The following is a 24,858-nucleotide window of genomic DNA, read 5'->3' on the forward strand; positions in this document are numbered from 1 at the left end:
TGGCCACAGCGGCCATTGGAGGGTGAACCAACGGCAAAAAGGAAGACCTTTCTCTCTGTCTCTCTGTCTCTCACTATCCACTCTGCCTGTCCAGAAAAAAAAAAAAAAAAAAAAAAAAAGAAAAGAAAATGGGAGATGGTGCTTTGGCATGGCAAATAAAGCCTCCACTTGCAATGCCGGCATCCCACATGGGCACTGGCTCGAGACCTGGCTGCTCAACTTCCAATCTACCTGGGAAAGCAGTAGAGGATAGCCCAAGTGCACCAACTTCACTGCACCCTCATGGGAGACCTGAAAGAAGTTCCTGGCTCCTGGCTTAGGACCAGCCCCGCTCCAGCCATTACGACCATTTCGGGTGCAAACTAGCAATGGAAGATATATATCGCTCTCTCTCTCTCTCTGCCTCTGCCTCTGCCTCTCTGTAACTCTGCCTTTCAAATAAATAAATAAATATTTAATAAAAAAAAAAGGGAGGGGGGCGGCACTGTGGCATAAAGGGTAAAGTTGCCACCTGCAGTGCCAGAATTTCAAATGAGTGCCAGCTCAAGTCCCAGCTGCTCCATTTCCAAGCCAGCTCTGCTATGGCCTGAGAAAGCAATAGAAGATGACCCAAGTGCTTGGGCCCCCACATTCCTGTGGGAAACCTGGAATAAGCTCCTGGCTTCAGATCAGCCCAGCTCTGGTCGTTGCAGCCATTTGGGAAGTGAACCAGTAGATTGAAGACTTTCTCTTTCTTTCCCTCTCTCTTTCTAACTCTGCCATTCAAAATAAATAAATAAATAAATCTTTTTTAAGAAAAAGAAAAGAAGGAAGGGTCGATGTGTGGCTTACCAGCTAACATGCTACTTAGGATGTCTATATCCCATGTTTGAGTCCTGGCTCCACTTCTGATTCCAGCTTCTTGCTAATACACCCCCTAGGAGACAGTTGATGTGGGAGACCTGGTTTCAGCCCAGCCCAGCCTCAGCTATTGTGGGGATTTGGGAAGTGAACCAACAGATGGAGATCTCTTTCTTTCTCTGTCTCTCTGCCTTTTAAATGAAATAAATAAATGTTTTAAACAATGTACTGATTGATTTGAAAGGCAGAGTGACAGGGAGGAAGAAAAAGACAGAGACAGAGACAGATCTTCTATCTGGTAGTTCACTATTCTGGTATTCACTGTTAGCTCCCTGCTAACAGCCTGGGAAAGGCAGTGGAAAATGGCCCAAGTGCTTGAGCCCCTGCACCTAACGTGGGAGAACTGGAAGAAGCTCCTGGCTTATCATCCGCCCAGATTCATCCTTGTGAAGACTGGCCATTTGGGGAGTGAATCAGCGGATGGAATACCTCTCTCTTTATCTCTCCCTCTCTCTGTCTGAAATTCTACATCTCAAATAAATAAATAAATAAATCTTTTTTAAAATGGTTAAAATCATTTTCTCCTATAATCCTCACTGCAAATCCAAGTGACTGGATTTTTTGCTTTTTGGGTTTTCTCTTTAATGAAAATAGGGATCATTCCTGATTTTGAGATAAATTTAACTCACAAAGAGTTGAAGCTAAAAACATTAAAGATTTAAATGAGCTTTGCTGGGGCCAGCAGTGTGGCATAGTGGGTGAAGCTACCACCTACAACGCTGGGATCCCATACGGGTGCTGGTTCAAGTGCTGGCTGCTCAACTTCTGATCCAGCTCACTGCAAATGTGCCTAGGAAAACAGTGGAAAATGGCCCAAGTGTGTGGGCCCCTGCACACATGTGGGAGACCAGGAAGAAGCTCCTGGCTTCTGATCAGTCCAGCTCCAGCCATTGTGGACATATGGAGTAAACCAGCAGATGGAAGACTGCTCTGTCCCTCTTTTTCTCTCTCTCTCTGTAATTCTTCCTTTCAAATAAATACACAAATCTTTTTCCTTCATACGCCTCCAGTTTCACAGCCACAGCTTCCATTTTTTTTTGTTACATTCAACCAGGTCTAATCATTGCTTTCTTTTTTTTTTATTATTTTTTTTGACAGGCAGAGTGGACAGTGAGAGAGAGAGACAGAGAGAAAGGTCTTCCTTTGGGGTTCGTTCACCCTCCAATGGCCACTGCAGCCAGCGAGCTGCGGCCAGCGCAACGCGCTGATCCAAAGCCAGGAGCCAGGTGCTTCTCCTGGTCTCCCATGCGAGTGCAGGGCCCAAGAACTTGGGCCATCCTCCACTGCACTCCCAGGCCACAGCAGAGAGCTGGGCTGGAAGAGGGGCAACTGGGACAGAATCCAGCACCCCGACTGGGACTAGAACCTGGTGTGCCGGCGCCGCAGGCGGAGGATTAGCCTATTGAGCCGCGGCACCAGCCTACAAATCTTTTTAAAAAATAAGAACTTGTTAAAGTATACTTGTGAAGTATAACCTGAATAATCTGAAATATCAGAAAGACAATGATAATAAGTTATAAAACTTATTAATGGTTTAACCAATTAAAAAATTCTAATCAAGAGCTTAAAACATTTAGAAAGAAAATTATCACAGAACTAATATTAAATCATCCATTCTTCTGAGAGATATTGAAATGTATCAGTCTAGTTTGATCATAATGATAAAATGAAAATACCAAGTAGCCTGTGGTATCAGCGGTCATCTTTACTCTAAAGGAATTAAATTACTATTTGAATGTAGACATCATGGAGTTTTACTGCTGAAAACAAAGATACCAAAGAGGAATTTCACAATCTTGAAGAAAAATGGAAGAAAAGGAGGAACGAGGCAAAGAAGAAACTCCAAAATTGCAGCAGATAATCATAAAGAGGTAACTAGAAATGAAAGCATAGTACTGAGACCACATCTGATATCCAAAAGGGCATCTGGAATATCAGCTTCGTTTGCTAGGAAATAACAAAGTAGTCACAAAGAATTCTGATAACCAGAAACAAATGGCAATAAATGTCTACTTCTACATTAAGAGTGAGACAAAATACTATAATTCAGTATGGTTAGCTAAATTTCAAACTCAGAGCTCAGATATTTAAAAAGATCAAATAGTATACTAATATCCTAATATTATTTTTATTGTTAATCTGGAAATAAAAATTATAGGAAAATCCTCACCTACCTACAATCAGATTTCAAAGTCACTGAAATAATAACAGTGTTAATACAATGAATAGAGATTCATCTTCAGTCTTCCAGGGTACCTAACACAAACAAGACATTGCCATGTTAAGAACCATGGGAAGCTGTGAAGATACAGTTCAAATTTGGATTAATCTGTTTTATTGGAAAAATGAGATACTTAACTGTCAGAGTGTTAGTTGGAAGGTGAAGTTTTAGGTTATCTACTAATACAAAGACAACTGAAGAAGTTCATAGAAAATGGAATTAAAAGATTGAAGCCTTTATGATGCAAAAAATTTTGAAATCCATGAAGTTCTTTTCATAATACGCATTTCTTATGAACTTTCATTAATGTGTCTAAAAAAACTTAATCCCAAATTTAGAAACAATTCATATCATAGATCCCACAAAAAGTTCAGGATTTAGTGACACCTCTAATTGCAGGATAATAGTTAATCCCTAGGCCATATCTACAAGCTCACAGCAGGCTTCTATACCCCCGCTCCTACCCATCCCAAGAAAAAACTAGGAGCTGAAGGTTTATTTTAAGGCGAGAGCAAAATAGAAGCACTCTGGCTTAGAGGATACAGATAAGGCTGCAGGCTGACCTACCACTCCTATCACTAAGATGAATTTGAAGAATCACTGTTCAGATTCGTAGCCTTTTCCCCCAACCAACATGATAATTTCCAAGCAAACACCAGAAAAGCTTTTTCTAGCATATCTGATCACACTGAGTGTATAAAAGATATCAATTACTTAGTTCCTGTTCTACAGAGAACTCCTTCAGCGAAGTCCACAGTTGGCATGTTCGGCCCCCAACAACCTGCACTCCAAAGATCCAAGGAACTAAGCTGTCTTACTTGTAAATAAAAGCAGGAAGCAAAAGGTTACGAACATCTGAGAGAAGCCTCTAACATGAAAGAAAACACTAAAATAGACAGAAAAAAGCAACCTGAGGACAAATGATGCACAACAAAAATGTTAAAAAATAAATAAAAACCTATCAAAAATACCCTCAAAAATATGCAAAAAAAAAAAACTGCTTCATAAAATAAGAACAGGATATTATATAAAAAAAAAAGAGAAACCATGTAAAACTCTTGGAATTTTTTAAAATGAAAAATATAAGCAGATGGGGTGGGCATTGTGGTACAGTGGGTTAAGCTGCTGCCTCTAACACCTGTATCCCCTTGTCAGAGCATGGGCTTCATTCCTAACTCCTTGGCTTCTGATCCAGCTTCCTGCTAATGCACCTGGGAAGCAACAGATAATGGTTCAAGTACTTCAGTTCCTGCCACCCTTGTGGGAGACCCAGATGAAACTCCTGGCTTTGACCTGGCCCACCCCTAGCTATTGTGGCCATTTGGGGAGTGACCCAGGGGATGGAAAATCTCTCTCTGTGACTCTGCATCTCAAATAAATAAATCTTAAAAAAAAGAAAATAAAAAAAAATTTTTTTAAGCAAGGGACATAAAAGTGTTTATGTCCTGGCTTCAGATTGGCACAGCTCCAGCCGTTGTGGCCAACTGGGAAGTGAACCAGCAGAGAGAAGACCCTCTCTCTCTTTGCCTCTTCTCTCTCTGTGTAACTCTGGCTTTCAAATAAATAAATAAATCTTTAAAAAAGTTGTTAGGGGGCCCCGGCGCTGTAGTGCAGGCATCCCATATGAGCGCTGGTTCTAGTACCGGCTGCTCCACTTCCAATCCAGCTCTCTGCTATGCCCTGGGAAAGCAGAAGAAGATGGCCCAAGTCCTTGGGCCCCTGCACCCACGTGGGAGACCTGGAAGAAGCTCCTGGCTCCTGGCTTTGGATCGGCGCAGCTCTGGCCGTTGCGGCCAACTGGGGAGTGAACCATCGGATGGAAGACCTCCCTCTCTGTCTCCACCTCTCTCTGTAACTCCGTCTTTCAAATAAATAAAATAAATCTTTTAAAAAATTGTGTAGGAAAGGAACAGTAATAGTATATTGGCTCAACTGTTCACAGCACTTACGTAGTATTAAATGTATCATAAAGTTGGCAGGATAGGAAGTAAATATGTATGTAATCTGGTGTCTGGTGGTAAGGGTGGGGCGATATCCTTTACTTTCGTAATAAGAATTTAATAATTAAGGCCTAGAAATGAAGAAATCAAAAAGTAAGAATTTGCACATGTTCCAGACATGAAATTCAAAGCCGGGCCGGCGTCATGGCTCAATAGGCTAATCCTCCGCCTTGCGGCGCCAGCACACCGGATTCTGTCCCAGTTGCCCCTCTTCCAGGCCAGCTCTCTGCTGTGGCCCGGGAGTGCAGTGGAGGATGGCCCAAAGTGCTTGGGCCCTGCACCCCATGGGAGACCAGGAGAAGCACCTGGCTCCTGCCTTCGGCTCAGCGCTGTGCGCCGGCCGCAGCGCGCCGGCCGCGGTGGCCATTGGAGGGTGAACCAACGGCACTGTGGTATAGTGGGTAAAGCTGCTGCCTGCAGTGTTGGCATCCCATATGGACAATGGTTCGAGACCTGGCTGTTCCACTTCTGATCCAGCTCTCTATTATAGCCTGGGAAAGCAGTGGAAGATGGCCCAAGTCCTTGGGCCCCTGCACCCGTGTGGGAGACCCGGAAGAAGCTCCTGGTTCCTGCCTTTGGATAGGCACGGTTCTGGCTGTTGTGGCCATTTGGGGAGTAAACCATTGGATGGAAGACCTCTCTCTCTCTCTCTGCCTTTCCTTCTCTCTGTGTGTTACTCTGACTTTAGAAAAAAAAAAATGTTCTATGGGCAATAACTTCCAGAAATTATAGTTTTATCTTGGTAATAAAAAATTTTTTAAAAAAGAAAGATAAAGAAAACACAAATAAATGAAAACTGTCAAAGAGGAGAAAAAAAGAAAATCCATAACTAAATGCAAAAAAATTCCCCCCTCTTTCTCCTACTTTTCTTTTTCTGAACTAAGTGGAATGCAAGTTTCAGAGGTGCCATTAAAAAAGCAACAGGAGCTGGCATTTGGCCCAGCAGTTGAAGATGCCAGAGTTCTGTATCAGAGAGCCTGGGTTCAGCACCCAGCTCCAGTAGTCTGCTCATGCAGACCCTAGAGGCAGCTGTGATGGCTCAAATGGCTGTGTCCCCTCCACCTACTCAGAACACCTGGACTGAGTTCCTGGTTCCCAGTGTCAGCAGGTCCACCTTGGCCACTGCCGGCATTTGGAGGGTGAACCACCATCTGAGGGCTCTGTATCTCTGTATCTTAAGTAAGCAAATAAAATTCTTTTAAATGTTGAAAAGGACAAAATCATAGGCTAACAGGGCTCTACACACACAATTATGCAGAGTATTTGCTGATAAAATGGTGAAATATTCTGAGTTGTCATAACATGTAACTTACTAGTGCTTTTAATGGTTTTACTTGTGAATACTTAAAAGCAGCAAGCATACCATAAAGGCATATTCTTCCTATGTACTAGCAATTGGACACTGCAGTTTACCCATGGTTTGGGGAAAGAGTTACCAAGAGAAAAAACCCTTCATTCAAAAACAATCCTGGGGGGTCCAGCACTGTGGCGTAGCAGGTAAACTGCTGTCTGCAGTGCTGGCATCCTATATGGGCACCAGTTCAAGTCTTGCTGCTCCATATCCAATCCAGCTCTCTGCTATGGCCTGGGAAAGTAGTAGAAGATGGCCCAAGTGTGTGGGCCCTGAACCCACGTGGGAGACCTGGAGGAAGCTCCTGGCTCCTGGCTTCGGATCAGCTCAGCTCCGGCTGTTGTGGCCATCTGGGGAGTGAACTAGCAGATGGAAGACCTCTCTCTCTCTGTACCTCTGCTTTTCAAATAAATAAAATAAATCTTAAAAAAAAAAAAAAAAAAAACTTTACAGACTATACTATGTGTCGATCTTAAACAAATATTTTCCTAAAAGTTATCAATCTTTTTAAAAGAATATAATTTTAAATTATATTCAGTGGCCGGCGTTGTGGCACAGTGGATTAAGGCCCCAGCCTGCAGCACCAGAATCCCATATGGGCGCTGGTTGGAGTCCCAACTGCTCCACTTCTGATCCAGCTCCCTGCTAATGTGCCTGGGAAAGCAGTAGAAGATGGCCCATGTCCTTGGGCCCCTGCTCCCATGTGGGAGACCCAGAAGAAGCTCCTGGCTTCAGATCAGGTCAGCTCTGGACAGTGCAGCCGTTTGGGGAGTAAAGTAACAGATGGAGATCTCTCCATCTCTCTCTCCTCTCTCTGTAACTCTACCTTTCAAAAAAATAAATAAATCTTTAAAAAGAGTCAAAGAAGCTAAGAGGCTTTCAGAATTGTTTTTCTTAGTGGTACAAAGACATTAGAGATCCAGAGAAATGAGCAGTCATTTATTGCTACTGGAAATGCACATTACAGAGCAGATTAGAAGGCAGAACACATGAGCCTGGCATATGCCAATCTTTTAAGAAAGATCTCTACAGTGTTTCTATAAAGCCATGCAATAAAGATCCAATAAACAGGTGCTCTAAATCTTTCTGTGCATAGCATCCACTTCTTATATTTTCCTTAAAATCTTTAGAAGGGGGAAATAAGAGAAAAATGGGGCAATCATTCCCACTCCCACCATCAAAATATTTGAAAATGTAATTGATTTGTTTACTTCCAGGCAATATACTAGGTGGCAGATTAAAAACAAATAACTCTGGGCTGGCGCCGTGGCTCACTAGGCTAATCCTCCACCTGCGGCACTGGCACCCCGGGTTCTAGTCCCAGTCAGGGCGCCGGATTCTGTCCCGGTTGCCCCTCTTCCAGTCCAGCTCTCTGCTGTGGCCTGGGAGTGCAGTGGAGGATGGCCCAAGTGCTTGGGCCCTGCACCCCATGGGAGACCAGGAGGAAGCACCTGGCCCCTGGCTTTGGATCAGCGCAGTGCGCTGGCCACAGCGCGCCGCTGAAGCGGCCATTGGGGGTGAACCAAAGAAAAAGGAAGACCTTTCTCTCTATCTCTCTCTCTCACTGTCCACTCTGCCTGTTTAAAAAAAAAAAAAAAAGAAAAGAAATTTACAGTTCTGCCTGCAATGTTGCTGACCCTGCTTGGCCGTCCCCTCAGCTGCAGTGGTCACTTTGGAAGCTGGGCTGAGTGAAGGGCTTTTCAGCTTAGAGCCAATAAGATCTGTGGCTCTGACCTGGGCATCCTTCGACTCCAGGGCAGGTCCATTTCCAGTGATCCAACTCTTGGCAGAGCTGCCAGGGCTCTTCACAAGCTGATTTCTGCTGAAGCCCAGGCTTACCACATTGAAAGCCACTGCAGTGGACTGGCCTATTGGGTCTCCTTGAGGACAGGTCACTGTACAGATCAGCCATTAATAGGCCTGCCACCCATTGCTTCTGATGCCTAGCTTTCTTTTCCTCCTGGTTTGTGTTAAAGCAGACCAGAGGATGCAAGTCAAGGGAGTGCCCAAGTCCCATCTCTAATCTTCGGTGGCCTGAACTACAAGTCTATAGTCACAGGCATGTTCTGTAGTAGTTTTTCTAAGGTAGACAATGCCCATGAGGAAAATTATATTCTCACTTTAAAACTTTCTTTCCCTTTGGTCTGAAAGGGAGGTTTTTTCTACTTACTGTATACTTCGCTGATGGCGAAGTGAATCTAGCTATGAGATTATTATTTAAGTTCTTATTTTGGCTATGCTATTACAGAAAAATGTTAGCCATCTCTTTTATAAGGTATAAAGATTAAATTGTGCGTCCTACAGATTCCATTAAAATAAAATTAGTTTCCTACCTTGAAGAGAATAGAGAAATGAAAGAACAAGTTGGGCTTAGAATAGAGAAATGAGGGAGCAAGTCCTAGATCGCTTGCTGACAATAGCAATATCACATGAGTACTTAGCAAACCGTTTCAACCATTAGATAACAACTTAAGAAAACATTTACCAGAAGGTCCAATGCCTTCTATAAATTTTAAGAATCATGTATTTGAAAACACCTCTTAAATATCTAACATGGTGTAGTTTGTTTAGCCAATAAACTTAAGCACAACCATCTAAAATGTTTTTAGTTTCTTTCTACCAACACGTTTAAAACATATGATACACAAATTCAGGTCACACAAATTAAAATGTATCTTTGATTTCAGCAGCTTAAATTTATGGACAATCTTATCTATAAGCCATTTAAAATAAAACTCTTAATAAAATTTCCCCATGTGGACATACAATATGCACACACATATAACATAGCATAATAGACCAATATAGCAATTTTAATAATAGCTTTTAAAATCTTTAACTCTTTTTGTAGATTGCCAATTGATTTGAATTGCTTTTTGTTTTTAGTAACCTCAGTTAACCATACTTTCTCTCAGTTGGTACTGTTAATACATTATTGGCTTCATCTGTTTACAGAGCCATCCCAAAGTACTGACTGCCCCCTGCCTTTACCTGGCCAGCTCTCCTCCCAGGCCAGCCAAGTAATAAAAGTCAACAGAGTGCCTTCCCCTAGGAGGTTCACACCTCCCTTAGGATATACCCCATGTGAAGAGATAGATAGGTCTGGGCCTCTGAATTTACAAGGCCTAAAGCCCACCAGATTATTATCAAGCCCCTTCTATCAGGTTCTATTTGCCTCTCAATCAGAAAAATTACTTGTAGCTTAAACAGCACCTTTCTTAGCTCCTCTAATAATGACTCTGTTCTAGGCCCTGTCTAGTGCAATTGGGCCTCATTCCTTTGTAATCATAACCTCTACTCTACCACCAATGGCTCTACTCCCAACCTGTGTGTACTGACGGTCCTCTTCCCCACTTAATGCTGTATAATTGTTCAAACCTGGTAAATGCCACTCTTAGGATCATTGGTTACTATCCTCACTCTGTCTTTTATGACCTTGTCTAAATATGATCAGAGTCGGCAAACTTGGAAGGCTTCCATAGCCTTGGCAACCCATGACGACAACCTAGGATGATTACTGGCGCCATAAACTAGAGTGTCAATTTGTTGGGTCAACAACAGGAGCCACTGTGCACTTGCTCCTCATGTGGGATCTCTGTCCTTAATGTGCTGTACATTGTGATTTAATACTATAACTAGTACTCAAACAGTATGTTTCCCTTTGTGTTTCTATGTGGGTGCAAACTGTTGAAATCTTTATACTAAACTGATCTTCTGTATATAAAGAGAATTGAAAATGAATCTTGATGCAAATGGAAGGGGAGAGGGAGTGGGAGAGGGGAGGGTTGCGGGTGGGAGGGAAGTTATGGGAGGGGGAAGCCATTGTAATCCATAAGCTGTACACTGGAAATTTATATTCATTAAATAAAAGTAAAAAAAAAAAAAAAAAGCAAATAACTCTGAGGGGGCCAGCCTCCGCCTACAACACCAACATCCCCTATGGGCACTAGTTCAAGATCTGTCTGCTCCACTTTTTTTTTTTAAGATTTTATTTATTTTTTTTATTTTATTTTTTAAGATTTTATTTATTTATTTATATTTTACTTATTTTTTTATTTTTTTATTTTATTTATTTATGTGAGAGGTAGAGTTACAGACAGTGAGAGGGAGAGACAGAGAGGTCTTTCCCCAAATGGCTGCAAAGGCCGGAGCTGCGTCAATCCGATGCCGGGAGCCAGGTGTTTCTTCCAGGTCTCCCACGTGGGTGCAGGGGCTCAAGGACCTGGACCATCCTCCACTGCTTTCCCAGGCCATAGCAGAGAGCTGGATTGGAAAAGGAGCAGCAGGGACTAGAACTGGCACCCATATGGGATGCCAGTGCCGCAGGCAGAGGATTAACATACTGTGCCAGGGCACCAGCCCCTGCTCCACTTCTGATCCAGCTCCCTGCTAATGCACTGGGAAAGCAGCAGAGGATGTTGGCCCAAATGCTTGCACTAATACGGGAGACCTGGAAGAAGCTCCAGGCTCCTTGCTTCAGCACCACCCAGTCCCAGCTGTTGCAGCCATTTGGGGAGCAAACCAGCAGATGGAAGATCTCTCTCTCTGTCTCTCCTTCTCTCTCTCTCTCTTTTTTTTTTTTTTTTTTTGCTATTTCTTTTTTTTTCTTTTTTTGTATTTTGTCTCTCCTTCTCTCTAACTCAGCTTTTCAAATAATAAAAAAGAAAGATTTAAAAAAGAAAAAAACAAATAGCTTTGAAACCGCCCCATCTTCAAAGAGGTCACACATACTGTGATGGGGAGTATAATATCTTTCTGAAAAGGGTATGGTAAGGTTTCAACGTCACTGAAATGGTATCTAACAAATTGGGAAGGGGGCACAGGCCAGGAAAAAGCAGTTTCTGAACTAGAGGAATGTAGGTGGAAAGGGTAGCCCAGCCAGAACAACTGGAAGAGCATTTACAAAGGCAGAAGAAATGCAAGCTGAAAAAAATACCAATAAAATGGCTGAGCCCTGGGGGGACGGTGTGGATGAGGCTGGAGTGGTCTGCACACACCATCTCTTCCACGCTTTGGAGTTCCGCCAACCACTTCCAGCCCATTCCAATCCCTACCTGAAAGTCCCAACTACAGGAAGTGGGTGGGCCGAAGGATCCCAGTCACCCCTTTTCTCTATTAAAAAAACACCATGCTGGGTGGAAGAGAGCAGCAACAAAGCCAAGAACAAACAACACAAGACCCCAAATCCCCCCAGTCAAAAAGGCCTCTGCCAAAAACTATGGAAGCCTAGACCTGCAAAATCCCCTCTGTTTTGACTAAGTGAACACACTACAAACTTTTTTTTTTTTTTTTTAATTTTTGACAGGCAGAGTGGACAGTAGAGGGAGACAGAGAGAAAGGTCTTCCTTTTTGCCGTTGGTTCACCCTCCAATGGCCGCCGCGGTAGGCGCGCTGCCGCCGGCGCACTGCGCCGTTCTGATGGCAGGAGCCAGGTGCTTATCCTGGTCTCCCATGGGGTGCAGGGCCCAAGCACTTGGGCCATCCTCCACTGCACTCCCTGGCCACAGCAGAGAGCTGGCCTGGAAGAGGGGCAACCGGGACAGGATCGGTGCCCCGGGACTAGAACCCGGTGTGCCGGCGCCGCAAGGCGGAAGATTAGCCTGTTAAGCCATGGCGCTGGCCCACACTACAAACATTTTAAAAGTGGTATAAACATCAACTGAAACTCACACCTACACCTTAAGAAATTTGTATGCTTGATGCAATATCAAAGATCTTTAAGCCATTAGCCAGTGGAAAAACAACTAGTAAGAACATACATCTTATCTTTTCCTGAACCCCTTTCTCTTCTTAAAGCTAGCACCCGGCCAGCGCCATGGCTCAATAGGCTAATCCTCTGCCTGCGGCGCCGGCACACCGGGTTCTAGTCCCCATCGGGGCGCCGGATTCTATCCCGGTTGCCCCTCTTCCAGGCCAACTCTCTGCTGTGGCCCAGGAGTGCAGTGGAGAATGGCCCAAGTGCTTGGGCCCTGCACCCGCATGGGAGATCAAGAGAAGCACCTGGCTCCTGGCTTTGATTCAGCGCGGTGCGCCAGCCGCAGCGGCCATTGGAGGGTGAACCAATGGCAAAGGAAGACCTTTCTCTCTTTCTCTCTCTCTCTCTCTCTCACTGCCCACTCTGCCTGTCAGAAAAAAAAAAAAAAAAAAAGAAGAAATAAAGCCAAGTGTTGGGTGCTAGCGCCCCAATGACGGAGGGGATTAGAACCCGGGGTGCCGCAGGAGGAGGATTAGCCAAGTGAGCCTTGGCCCCAACACTTTGCTTAATAATAAATGTTTACTCTATTATGCAGCAATGTCATGCATTTGTAAGATAACTAAAAAAAGCTGGAATGAAGAAAGAGTTTCATGAACAAAGATAAGGACAGTTCATACAGCACTCTCTGGTTTACAAATAGCCTCCACATGTATCCTGCCATTCAATTCTCACAGTAACCCAATGGAATAAGCATTACTTTCTGGCCCCTACCCCCCAGTAGACAGAGGAAACAGAGGCTAAGGAATTAAGTCATCTCACAAGGTTAATGGTGACCAGGTCTCCTCTCTCATATACCACTGCTTCTACTAGAACAACCTTCAGTTAAGAAAAAAAAAAAAAAATCCTTGGGCCCTGCACCCGCATGGGAGACCAGAAGCACCTGGCTCCTGGCTTCGGATCAGCGCGATGCGCCAGCCGCAACGGCCATTGGAGGGTGAACCAAAGGCAAAAAGGAAGACCTTCCTCTCTCTCTCACTATCTACTCTGCCTGTCAAAAAAAAAAAAAACACTAAAAACATATTTGCCAAGTAACATACTAACATACTGGAAAATAAAATGGTGAGCAAACCCTCCAGAAATTTACAGTCCAAAAGGTAAAAACATAGGTAAAGAATCATTATAAATAATTACAAGTGTGCAGACAGTAAGATAACCTATATTTAGGCTCCTATAAGGGGCTTCAAAGAATCTCTCAAGGACAGAAGTAGAGTTACAGTGAATCTCAGAGGCAGAGTTACATTATATTAATTATTACATTGAACATGTAAATCAAAATAGTCATTTACCCATTTACTATTTTTTTTTACTTAATTTATTTATTTAAAAGTCAGAGTTACACAGAGAGAAGGAGAGGCAGAGAGAGAGAGAGAGGTCTTCCATCTGCTAGTTCACTCCCCAGTGGCTGCCAACAGCCAGAGCTGTGCCGATCCGAAACCAGGAGCCAGCAGCCTCTTCCGGGTCTCCCATGCGGATGCAGGGGCCCAAGCACTTAGGCCATCTTCCACTGCTATCCCAGGCCACAGCAGAGAGCTGGATAGGAAGAGGAGCAGCCTGGACTCAAACCAGCGCCCATATGGGATGCTGGCACTGTAGGCAGCAGCTTTACCTGCTATGCCACAGTGCCGGCCCCTCATTTACTATTGTCTAAAGTTTCTCAGACTTGAAAGGTACTTTCCAATCACCTAGGATATCTTACTAAAATATTTTCTTTGGGAGGGAAGTACCATATCATTTTTTGGTTTTTTGTTTTGTTTCATTTTGTTTTATGGAAAAGTGACCATTTCACCCATATATAAACTTTAAAGTAATTACAGATCATTAAAATAGTAGTAATATAACATTATTTTTTATTTTAAAGATTTACTTATTTGAAAGTAAGAGTTACAGAGAGAGGGAGGGAGAGACGGAGAGAGATATCTTCCATCCACTGGTTCACCCTCCAAATGGCCACAATGGCCAGAGCTGGGCCTATCTGAAGCCAAGAGCCAGGAGCTTCTTAGAGGTCTCCTACATGGGTGCAGGGGCACAAGCACTTAGGCCATCTTCTGCTGCTTTCCCAGGTGCATTACCAAGCAGTTAAATCAGAAGTAGAGCAGCTGGTCTCAAATAGGTACCTTTATGGGATACCAGCTTGCCCACTACACCATAGTATTGGCCCAGTAAAACATTCTTCATCACTGGCTTGACAAAGGTTTAAGACGAAGTTTTAGAAAACTGCATTTGCAACAATACTGATACACACAGGCTTTTTTATTTTTTTTAATAAATTTTAGCTCCCACATATAAGGGAGAACATGCGGTTTTTGTCTCTATGGATGGCTTATTTTACTCTACACATTCCAGGTGTGTCCATTTGGATGCAAATTGTAGAATTTCGTTTTTTATAGTTGGATAATATTTTACTGTGTGTGTGTATATATATATACATCACATTTTCTTAATCCATTCATCTGACCATGGACACCTTTGGTTGACTCCAAATTTTGGCTGTTGTGAACAGTACTGCTATAAACATGGTGGTGCAGGTATCTCTTTGATACAATGTGTTCAATCCCAGTAGTGAGACTGCTAGATCCTATGGCAATTCCATTTCTAGTTTTTAAAGAAATCTCCATACTGTTTTCCACAGTGGCTACACCTACATTCCCATGTTGAGTGTGTAAGTGTTCCCCTTTCTCCACTTCCTCACCAGCACTTGTTGCTCTCTATCTTTTGGATTTTGGCCATTCTGACAGGGGTGAGGTGATATTTCATCGTGGTTCTGATTTGCATTTCCCTGATGGCTAGTGATGTTGAGCATTTCTTCATATATTTGCTGGCCATTTGTATTTCTTCCACTAAAATACATTCTAATCCAAGGGTTTGGACCCTGAAATCTTGCATTTCTATCTTCCTCCTAGGTGGTGCCAAAGCTCCACACTTCAAAGGTCCAAAGCAAACCTCTCAAGGACAATATATTGATCTCCTCAGGTCTACAGGTATCTTCTGTCATCAGAGGCCAAGAGCAGCTTTTCTTCTGCTATATAAAATGACAGTAATAGTGTTTTCCTGAGTGTTGAATGACACAAGCAAGTTAGAGGGAATGGTGTTTGGTTCAGCAGTTAAGACACCACTTGGGACACACAGGTCCCATATCAGAGTATGTAGATTCAAGTCTCGGCTCCACTCTAGATTCCAGCTTTCTGCTAATGTTATCCCCAAGAGGGAGCAGGTGATGGATCAAGTAGTTGGGTTCCTGCTACCCACCTGAGAAACCTAGATTCAGTTCTCAGCCCTAGGCTTCAGCATGGCCTGGCCCTAGCTGTTATAAGCACTTGGTGAGTAAGTTGGTGGATGGAAAATTCTCTCTCTCTCCCTCTCTCTCTCTCTCTGCTTTTCAAATAAAATAACTACTTTCAAGCCTTAAAATAATTTTTTTAAAAAGGTAACGATATCTCTAAGCAAGTACTCTTCTCATCAGACAATATAATATCAACATCTTATAACTATGTTTCCACTTCAGAGAAAGCTCACAAAGTACATTTTGGTTCATAAAAATCTAGCAATTTAAGCACTGAATTTTTTTTATTTAGTTGGATTCTAACTATAATTAGAAATATGGTTTTAAAAGAATGTTTGGTTCTTAAAACTTTGCCATTTTCCAAATGAAATACTGATAAGGCTGAAAAAGGACTGAACAGTCTGACAGAGAAGACACCATTGAGAGTCCTTAACAATACTCAAGACTTACAAGCAGCTGACCTCATAATAATGCTGTGTAATCAATTTGTTATTCACGGACTCCAAAGTGCCATTTCAGAGTTGCAAATATGAGAGCCAACTGAACAAACATTTGGCAGGGATGGGGAAGGCTTAGTGAGAATGAAACTAGGCATGTGTGAGCAAAAACCATAACCACGGGGAGTTTTTGAACAAAAAGCTATTTGAATAGTTAACTCTACAGCTACAGGGCTCTAGCAAACAGATTCCCTACAGAGCAGGAGGGTCATGCAACTGCTCATCTGTCTGGAATAGGATCTGAAACACTTAGATACCAGAAAAAGTGCCTTAAAAACACTTTCTGTCTACTGTTTCAACTAAATTATTCTTCCTTTACACTTCCACAGAGGAACCATGGCATAAAAAATATTTCTTCTAATAATCAATACTACATTACTACTACTTCGATTACTGAGGTATTCTTAGTCATATTTCAATTTGATAACATAAGGTCTTAGCCAAAAATATAAAACAAAGTAACAATAAAAGAAAATTTAACCTTTAATTACAAATAATAAGGCTGTATGGTCATGAAGTAGTTAGACTATTACCCAAATAATGTTTGCTCACTTAAGTTCTAACCTCAAAAACTCAAAGCAGCACTGACACACACCATGATATACCTACAGAAATTGGCTACAATTTAAGTTTCCAGAAATGGAGAACATGTTTACAAAAAATAACAGCCACTAGCAATCATCACACTACAGAGATGTCAATAATAAAGTGTGCATCACTAATGTATACAAGTGCAATATGTTGAGCAAGGCCTTTGCATTCACTGCATCTAATCTTCCCAACAGTTCTGCAGTATTGTTCCTAAACGCAAGATTCATAAGAAAAAAAATCACTGTCATACGCAAACAAAACAGTTTCACAACGCACTCATCCCTAATATGGTTACAGTACAGGCCCACACATGCCCCAATGAGAGAAGCTGGGGCAAATAAAAGTGGGTGGACATGTAGGATAGCCAGAGAAAAGAGTAAAGCTATAAAGAGGGATTCAGTAAGGAAGTTCCATGAGGATGAGAGGAGTCAGATTTCTCAAGGACAAAGAAGTAGAAAACATGAAAAGAAGAAAGTTAGAATAAAATCTATGTGATTGGCTTAGAATTGAAGGTAGGAAGCTGGGGCTGTGGGTTAACACCATGGCCTGAGGCGCCGGCATCCCTGTGGGCGTGGGTTCTGCTGCTCCTCTTACCATCCAGCTCTCGGCTGCGGCCTGGGATGGCAGTGGAGGATGGCCCAGGTCCTTGGGCCCCTGCGCCTGTGTGAGAGACTCACACCCCTGCGCCTGTGTGAGAGGCTCCTGGCTCCTGGCTGGCACAATTCTGGCCATTGGGGCCAGCTGAGGAGTGAACCATCAGATGGAAGACCTCTCTCTCTGCCTTTCCTCTTTCTGTGTAACTCTGACTTTCAAGTAGATAGGTAAATCTTTAAAAAAAAAAAAAAAAAGAATTGAAGGTAGTTGTGGGAACTGACTTAATATACACAGGTAGATGTGGATAAGTATATATTATATGTATGTATTTTTTAGTACTGTCCAATGATGGGGCCTAGGAGCAAGCAACCTGTTGTAAAAAGCATACCTCAGGGGCTGGCGCTGTGGTGCAGTGGGTTAACGCCTTGGCCTGAAGCACCGGCATCCCATATGGGCACCAGTTTGAGATCCTGATGCTCCACTTCTGATCCAGCTCTCTGCTGTGGCCTGGGAAAGCAGTACAAGATGGCCCAAATGCTTAGGCTCCTGCACCCACATGGGAAGACCCGGAGGAAGCTCCTGGCTCCTGGCTTCAGATTGACACAGCTTCAGCTGTTGTGGCCACTTGGGGAGTGAACCATCGGATGGAGGACCTCTCTCTCTCTCTCTCTCTCTCTCTCTCTCTCTCTCTCTCTCCCCGCCTCTCCTCTCTCTGTGTAACTCTGACTTTCAAATAAATAAATAAATCTTAAAAAAAAAAAAAAAGCATACCTCAGGCATAGCCTGTGGCACAGCACCACTACTTGGGACGCCTGCATTCCATATCAGAGTGCTTGGGTTTGAGTCTCACTTCCGCTTCTGATCCAACTCCCTGCTAGTGTGCACCCTGGAGGGCAGCAGATGATGGCTCAGATATTTGGGGCCTTGCTCTCACATGGGAGCCCTAAATGGAGTTATGGGTTCCTGGCTTTGGTGTGGCCCAGCCCTGGCTGTTGTGAGCACTTGGAGACTCAATCAGGATGGAAGATCCCGTTCTCTTTGTCCTTCAAATTCATGAAAATAAAATATTTTTTAAAAGAACATTGTTTTCTATACTATTCTCCATTGAACAGAACCAAGGTACTCAAAGAAGCAGACACAGAATTGGGGCAGAGAATGTCTGGGATATTTTGTGCAGAAAGCAAAGAAGTACTGAGAAAAAGACAGGAACAAGCCAAAGGATAAAGAAGCTGGCTTCAACGGAGTTCCCACCAGCATAAATTGGGACAATTTGAGCACCCAAATAATGGTTGTTACAGATTACAGCTCACTGAGTAACACAGAAATCCACATGTTTACACTGTCTTAGTCCATATGAGCTGCTATAATAACATATCTATACTGAATACAAACAACAGAAATTTACTGCACATGGTCCTGGGGCTAGGCATCCGAGATCAAGGCATAAGCAGATTCTGATGTCTGGTGAGGGTTGTTCCTGATAAGTCATGCCTTCTGGGTGTCCTCACATGGCAAGAAGGCAAAGAAGCTCCTGAGGGAGCTGAGGCACCATCTTCCACTTTTTTTAGATTTATTCATTTATTTATTTATTCTGAAGGTAGAGTGACAGAAAGAGACATCTTCTATCTACTGGTCTACTCCCCAACTGCCTGTAATAGCCATGGCTGGGCCAGGCCCAGGCCAGGAGCCAAGAACTCCATAAGGACAGGAACCCAAGTACCTGGGCCATCATCTGCTGCCTTCCAGGTGGACTAGCAGGAAATTGGATTGGAAGCAGAGTTGGGATCCCAGGCATTCCAATATAGATGAGGCATCCCAAGCAGCAGCCTAACCCACTGTGTCACAACACCTATCCTTTCCTCATGCCTCTTGCCTAAGGGCATTAATTCCAATCACCTCCCAAAAGCCCCACCTTCTAATACCATCCATCACCTTAGTAATCAGATTTCAATGAATATGCTTTAGAAGGATAGAAACATTCAGACCATGGCAAACACGGATATAAAAAAATAAATGAATAAATGAAAAGAAGGTTAAGTTCTTCCTTGCAGTAAAACTATCAACTAATAAACTTAAAAGAAATTACAAAATTAGACAAACACAGTAGTAATAACTTAGACAAGATGTTGCAGTGGACACTAAAACTAGTGGATGAAAGGGATAGTCATAGCATATCAAAATACTGACTGCAAAGAGGGAAAAAAAGAGATCAAATACAGTGGAGAATCCTGATACACACCTCAAAGAATCAAAGCTAACACCACCAAAACCAGACAAATACGTAACATGTGTATCTACTAAGATGCAGTAAGACAAATACACATCCTTTCTGTAGTATCCTTGTCCCAATGCGTAACTCAACTGCACAAGGAAACATCAGACAAATTCAAAATGAGGGACATTCTACAAAATGACTAACCTGCAATTCTCAAAAATGAGAAGGGCAAGGAATTCAAGGAAAGACCAAGGCAATACTTCAGTTTGAAGACACCTGCAGACATGTAATTGGACGCAACACATGACTCATGACAGGACTCTTTCACTGGAAATGATGCTGTTGGAGCCACAGATAAAATTCTGTGGGGTTTCTAAAGAAGGAATGTGTGCAGGTTCCTTGTATTGTTCCTTGCAACCTTTATGAAGGTTGGGAAATGTTTCACAATACAACGTTTTAAAAAAATTATTTATTTATTTTGCAAGTCAGAGTTACAGACAGAGAGAGAGAAAGAGATCTTCCATCACTGATTCACTCCGCAAATGACCACAACAACCAGCTGAAACCGTCAGAAACCAGAAGCCAGGAACTTCACTGGGTCTCCCATGTGGGTACAGGGGCTCAAACATTAGGGCCATCTTCTGCTGCTTTTCCCAGGCCATTAGCAGGAAGCTGGATCAGAAGCGTAATAGCCAAGACATGAACTGGTGTCCATTAAGGATGCTGGCAATCACAGGCGGTAGCTTTACCCCCTACACCACAATGCCAGCCCTGACACAGTAAAATTTTAAATCACTTCTGCAAATGAAAAGATTTCACAGCCACACTTATACATAATTAAAAGATATCTTAGTTGATCTAAAACAAAAATAGAATAATGTTGGATAAAATGGAGAGTTGAAAAATATACAGGACTCGGCTTGACATTCCTAACAGGTACCATCTTTTCATACTTTTCAAGAAGTAATGCATACAGTGGGCCAGCGCTGTGGTGTAGTGGGCTAAGCCTCTGCCTGTGGTGCCAGAATCCCACATGGGCGCCAGTTCAAGTCCTGGCTGCTCTACTTACAATCCAGCTCTCTGCTGTGTCCTGGGAAAGCAGTAGAAGACAGCCCAGGTCTCCCCTCAACCCGCGTGGAGAGACCCAGAAGAAGCTCCTAGCTCCTGGCTTCAGATCGGATCGGCTCAGCCTAAGCCGTTGTGGCCATCTGGGAAGTGAACCAGCATATGGAAGACCTTTCTCTCTATCTCTCCCTCTCTGTCTGTAACTCTACCTCTAAATAAAATAAAATCTTAAAAAAAAAAAAAGAAGAAGAAGAAGAAGAAGAAGTAACACTTATGGGCCAGCACTGTGGTATAGCAAGTAAAGCTGCCACTTTACTGAGGCCAATCTGTAGCACAGTCAATGCTCTGTCCCTGCCAGACCTACACATTCAGTGCAAATTTATCTTGAACATTCACAGAAAAGTTACACAAAGGTATCACTCCTACAGATGATCTGGGCAGCCTCTGAAGATGTCCTAATCTACCTAGACTCCCAATCCAAACTGTTTTACTTGCTTTATTTTTTTCCCATGGCATGACCTTCTAACATTCTATATAATTTACTGATGTTTAGGGTTTAGAGTCACCCGCCAGAATACAAGGTCTAGTAATGCAGGAATTTCTGTCTGTTTTGTGTCTACCTCAGCGTCTGACATCTGACGTAGTGAATTTTTTTTAAATCAATAACTTTATCCTTCTGTCTTACAGTCCTCAAGAGCCATGAGTCATCACCTTCGTAACTCTGTCCTGCATCACCCTTACTTCCTCTGCTCCATCCACTTTACAGAAGCCTTCCCAACAAGCTTCCAGGAACTGCAGGAAAATATCTGAACTCAATCCCTAAACTCTTCCTTTCTGAGCTCATCTTTCTAGTTCTTGGTATAGAAGTTGTATTCAAGAAACCGTAACAAAAGATGAAGTAACCAAAACTTTGTTCTTTCATTTCCAATAATCATTTCTAGGTGATTTTAACTACTTGGAGACAAGGATCAAAACTAAAAATATGGAATGAATGTTTTTGAACTGTCAAGGACATGGGCTAAATATCCTGAGAATATACTAACTGCTACATGTCACCTGACTCAAACACTGTGCCTCAAGCAGTGCAAACCCTCTGAGGTGCTATGTACATTAGTTACAGCAAGACTTTTAAAATGTAGCTAATATTCTTTAGGAGAAATGAACCAATCCAGAACGTTTTTGAATCTATTAAACACTAAGCCATATAAAAACAGGACACTATTGTATTTGTGTTCCAAAAAATAGCACCAGAACCTTCTCCATCCTCCAGTTTCAGCCAAATACAGCACTTCCCTGCTTCAACCAATTTGGTTTATGAGCTCCAAAAGACACAAGCCCATCAGATGCAGTCATGGGCAGTACATTCATTGCTATTTGAAAAGCACCTTTTAAATTCTAAAAGAAAATAAAACATCAGCAATGTAAAATTACACTCAAGATGAGAAGCTCCAAGCTAAGGTTGCCTGGATATATTGATTAGGACTACAGTAGGAAACAACGACTTCTAAAAAGGCACCCAGTCCCCTCCTCTAGCTCTATTTCAATCTTACAAAATCAGAATCAACGTCCAGGATAAAGTTTAAAAACGGGGTCAGGCCGACAAAAGCCAGGTTCCCTGCGCACATTGAAAATAACAGCCAGTTTGCGGGCAGTTAACCGTCCGTGAGCGCTCGACAGACACCCTAAAAAGAATTAATATTGTAGATATAAGCCACGTGGAAATAAGGGTGAATTAAAACATCAGGAATCAGATGCCAAGGGGATGACTAAAAAGTAATGGGCGACTGGGGAGTAAAACAATCTTTAAAAACGCTTATCTCGTCCACCACGGAGAAGGAGTGTACGGAGTCGCTTTCCAACTCCCGACTTCACACTGGCTTTCTAAACACAGAGGAACCACAGCGAAGCCTGCAGGAGAGTTATTCCTCGGGCGTAACCGGAGGCCCGTCAGCTGCCTCCACACCCTCATCTGGCTTCCCCATCTTTCCGCCCTGCCCTCTCCGCCCCCTTCCGCCCCAAACTCCTCTGGAATAAGCGATAAGTAAAGCGAAATAATGAGCAGCACCCACTGAGACTCCACAGATGGCATTCTCAAACGATTCGCACAACAACCCCCTGGGTGGATCTAACCAACACCGTGGCATGCAGGGAGCTCCAGATACCCCTGCCCAAGACCCCAGGCTGTCACCGGGGGAGGACTCCGATCCGCATCGGTGTTACAGCCACAGGGCTTGTCCCCTGTCTTCCCAGCCCTAAGGCCTAAGAAGGAAGTTTAAAAGGTCCCGGCGTGACAGGGGGAAAGAGCAGGACGCTCAATCTTCCGTGCCTGGGACGCAGAAACCAGACGGAGCCCGGCGGGAGTGGGCGGTATCTAGGAAAAGCGTGCGGATACACGATCGCCCGCAGGAGCGCGAAGGCAGCGCTCGGGCTGACGGAGCAATCCGGACTCACACACACACACACACACACACAGCCGGGGGTCTCGGGGAAACAGCCTCCTCCGGCTCGGGGACTCCACGCGCGTCGCAAGCCAGCCCAGGCGGCGGCGGCGGCGGCGTCCCGGGAGCTACAGCTGCAGCCCCGGAGCCCCGGCCGGCAGCGCGGAGCGAGGCCACCCGGGGCCGGGCGGGACGGAGCGCGGGAGGCGGCCGGGGCCCGCGGCCCAGGTCGCGCCCAGACAAAGCCGACGCGCGCAGAGGGGCCTGCTACTCACAACAAGAAGCTCATGTCGGCCGCGGCGTGGGCTACGGGCGCGGCGAGCGCAAGGCCTCGGGAGCGGCGGCGGCCGGGGAAGCGGAGGACAGGCGAGAGGAAGGCAGGCGCAGAGTCCGAGGGCAGCGCCGGCTGCTCGGCGGCCGCAACTTGCTGGGCTTCGCTACTTCCAATGGCAGGCAGAGGGGGCGGAAGTGGGAAGCGCAGAGCGTGAAGCGCTCAATGGGAGGAGAAGCTGAGGGAGGCGGGGAAAGGGCCGCCTGCCGGCTCCTCGGAGACCGCGCCGCTCCCAGGCGTCCACTTCCCCAGCCCCCTGCCACCCTCACTGCCCGAGCTCTCGCGAGAGCGGCGCGCGCCCACCCGGCGCCTCCCGCTGGGCCCCGGGGTCGCGGGCCTAATGGCCGCCTCTGGACCCAGGGAGCCCTTTGCCCGCCCAGGCCTGTCCACCAGGTCGGGTGGCGCGGGCAGAGCGCTAGCTGGGCCTCACGGTCGGGGAGGAAGGGGGCGGCAGCCCCAGGAGGCCAGGGTCCTGCGGTGAGGGACTGAGCGGCCACCACCGGGGTTCTGCCCACCCTGAGTGCCCGGTCCCAGGCGAGGTGAGGTTATGGAGTCTCCTTCTCTGCCAGTATTTAAGGTCAGGGTAGGGAATGGTTCGGATGTGGTTCTGCCCGAAGAGAGGAAAAGGGACTAAATGCGCTTGCAAGGTCGCTGCCCTGTGATGGGAGCATTTTTAAACCCTGAATTAGGTCAGGGTCTCTGGGTCCCTGTCTGAACTGGCAAGCCAGGCTGTCATCAGCTCCTGGGAAAACTGAGGGAGCCCTGGGGAGAGCTGGAGTCACCATGGACACTACTAGCAAGGTAGGCGGGTCATCATCAGAGACAACATGAGGCAGGGCCAAAGCCCCCGGTAAATGCAGGGTGAGGTGCAAAACATCCTGGAAGCTAGAAAAAATTCAGCCTCACTTATGGAAGCATTTTTATTCTCTCCTAGTTAAGGGCCCCAGAGCAAGGCTTTATGTTCTAAGAATGCGCCTGTGGCATTTTCAATTTGGGGAGGAATATGGGCACCTGTTTGTTTTATGCAAGAGCTGTCCATGTTACGGGCACCCATCAAATCCACAAGTTCTCAAAGAATCTGAACAAAACAAATGTGCAGATATTAACCCACCTTTGACTTACAGTTCCAAAGGGCAGAATCCACTTGAAGGAGGTGCAAATGTGAACTTTATTTTCTTACATGTCACATTATTAGTTTAGGCATGGCGATAAAATAGTTAAAAACAAACATAGAGGAGGCCGGCACCGTGGCTTAACAGGCTAATCCTCCGCCTTACCGGGTTCTAGTCCCAGTCAGGGAGCCGGATTCTGTCCCAGTTGCCCCTCTTCCAGGCCAGCTCTCTGCTGTGGCCCGGGAAGGCAGTGGAGGATGGCCCAAGTGCTTGGGCCCTGCACCCCATGGGAGACCAGGAGAAGCACGATGCGCCGGCCGCAGGGGCCATTGGAGGGTGAACCAGCGGCAAAAAGGAAGACCTTTCTCTCTGCTTTCTTTTTTTTTTTTTTTTTTAATTTTTGACAGGCAGAGTGGACAGTGAGAGAGAGAGACAGAGAGAAAGGTCTTCCTTTGCGGTTCGTTCACCCTCCAATGGCCGCCACGGTAGCGCGCTGCGTCTGGCGCAC

At 44.7% G+C, this 24,858-nt stretch overlaps 1 protein-coding gene across 1 annotated transcript in view; it reads right to left on the reverse strand.

Annotated features, from left to right (window-relative positions):
* The window catches only part of MOB1B (MOB kinase activator 1B), a 67,760-nt gene extending 44,377 nt beyond the window's left edge, over positions 1 to 23,383 (reverse strand). The window contains exon 1 of the mRNA XM_062198727.1: positions 23,183 to 23,383. Coding sequence (XP_062054711.1) covers positions 23,183 to 23,196 — 14 coding nt within the window. The 5' untranslated portion in view covers positions 23,197 to 23,383. The remainder of the gene's footprint in view (positions 1 to 23,182) is intronic.
* Positions 23,384 to 24,858: the final 1,475 nt, after the last annotated feature.

Source organism: Lepus europaeus, chromosome 8 (genome assembly GCF_033115175.1).
Source record: "Lepus europaeus isolate LE1 chromosome 8, mLepTim1.pri, whole genome shotgun sequence".
Classification (NCBI taxonomy): Eukaryota; Metazoa; Chordata; class Mammalia; order Lagomorpha; family Leporidae; genus Lepus; species Lepus europaeus.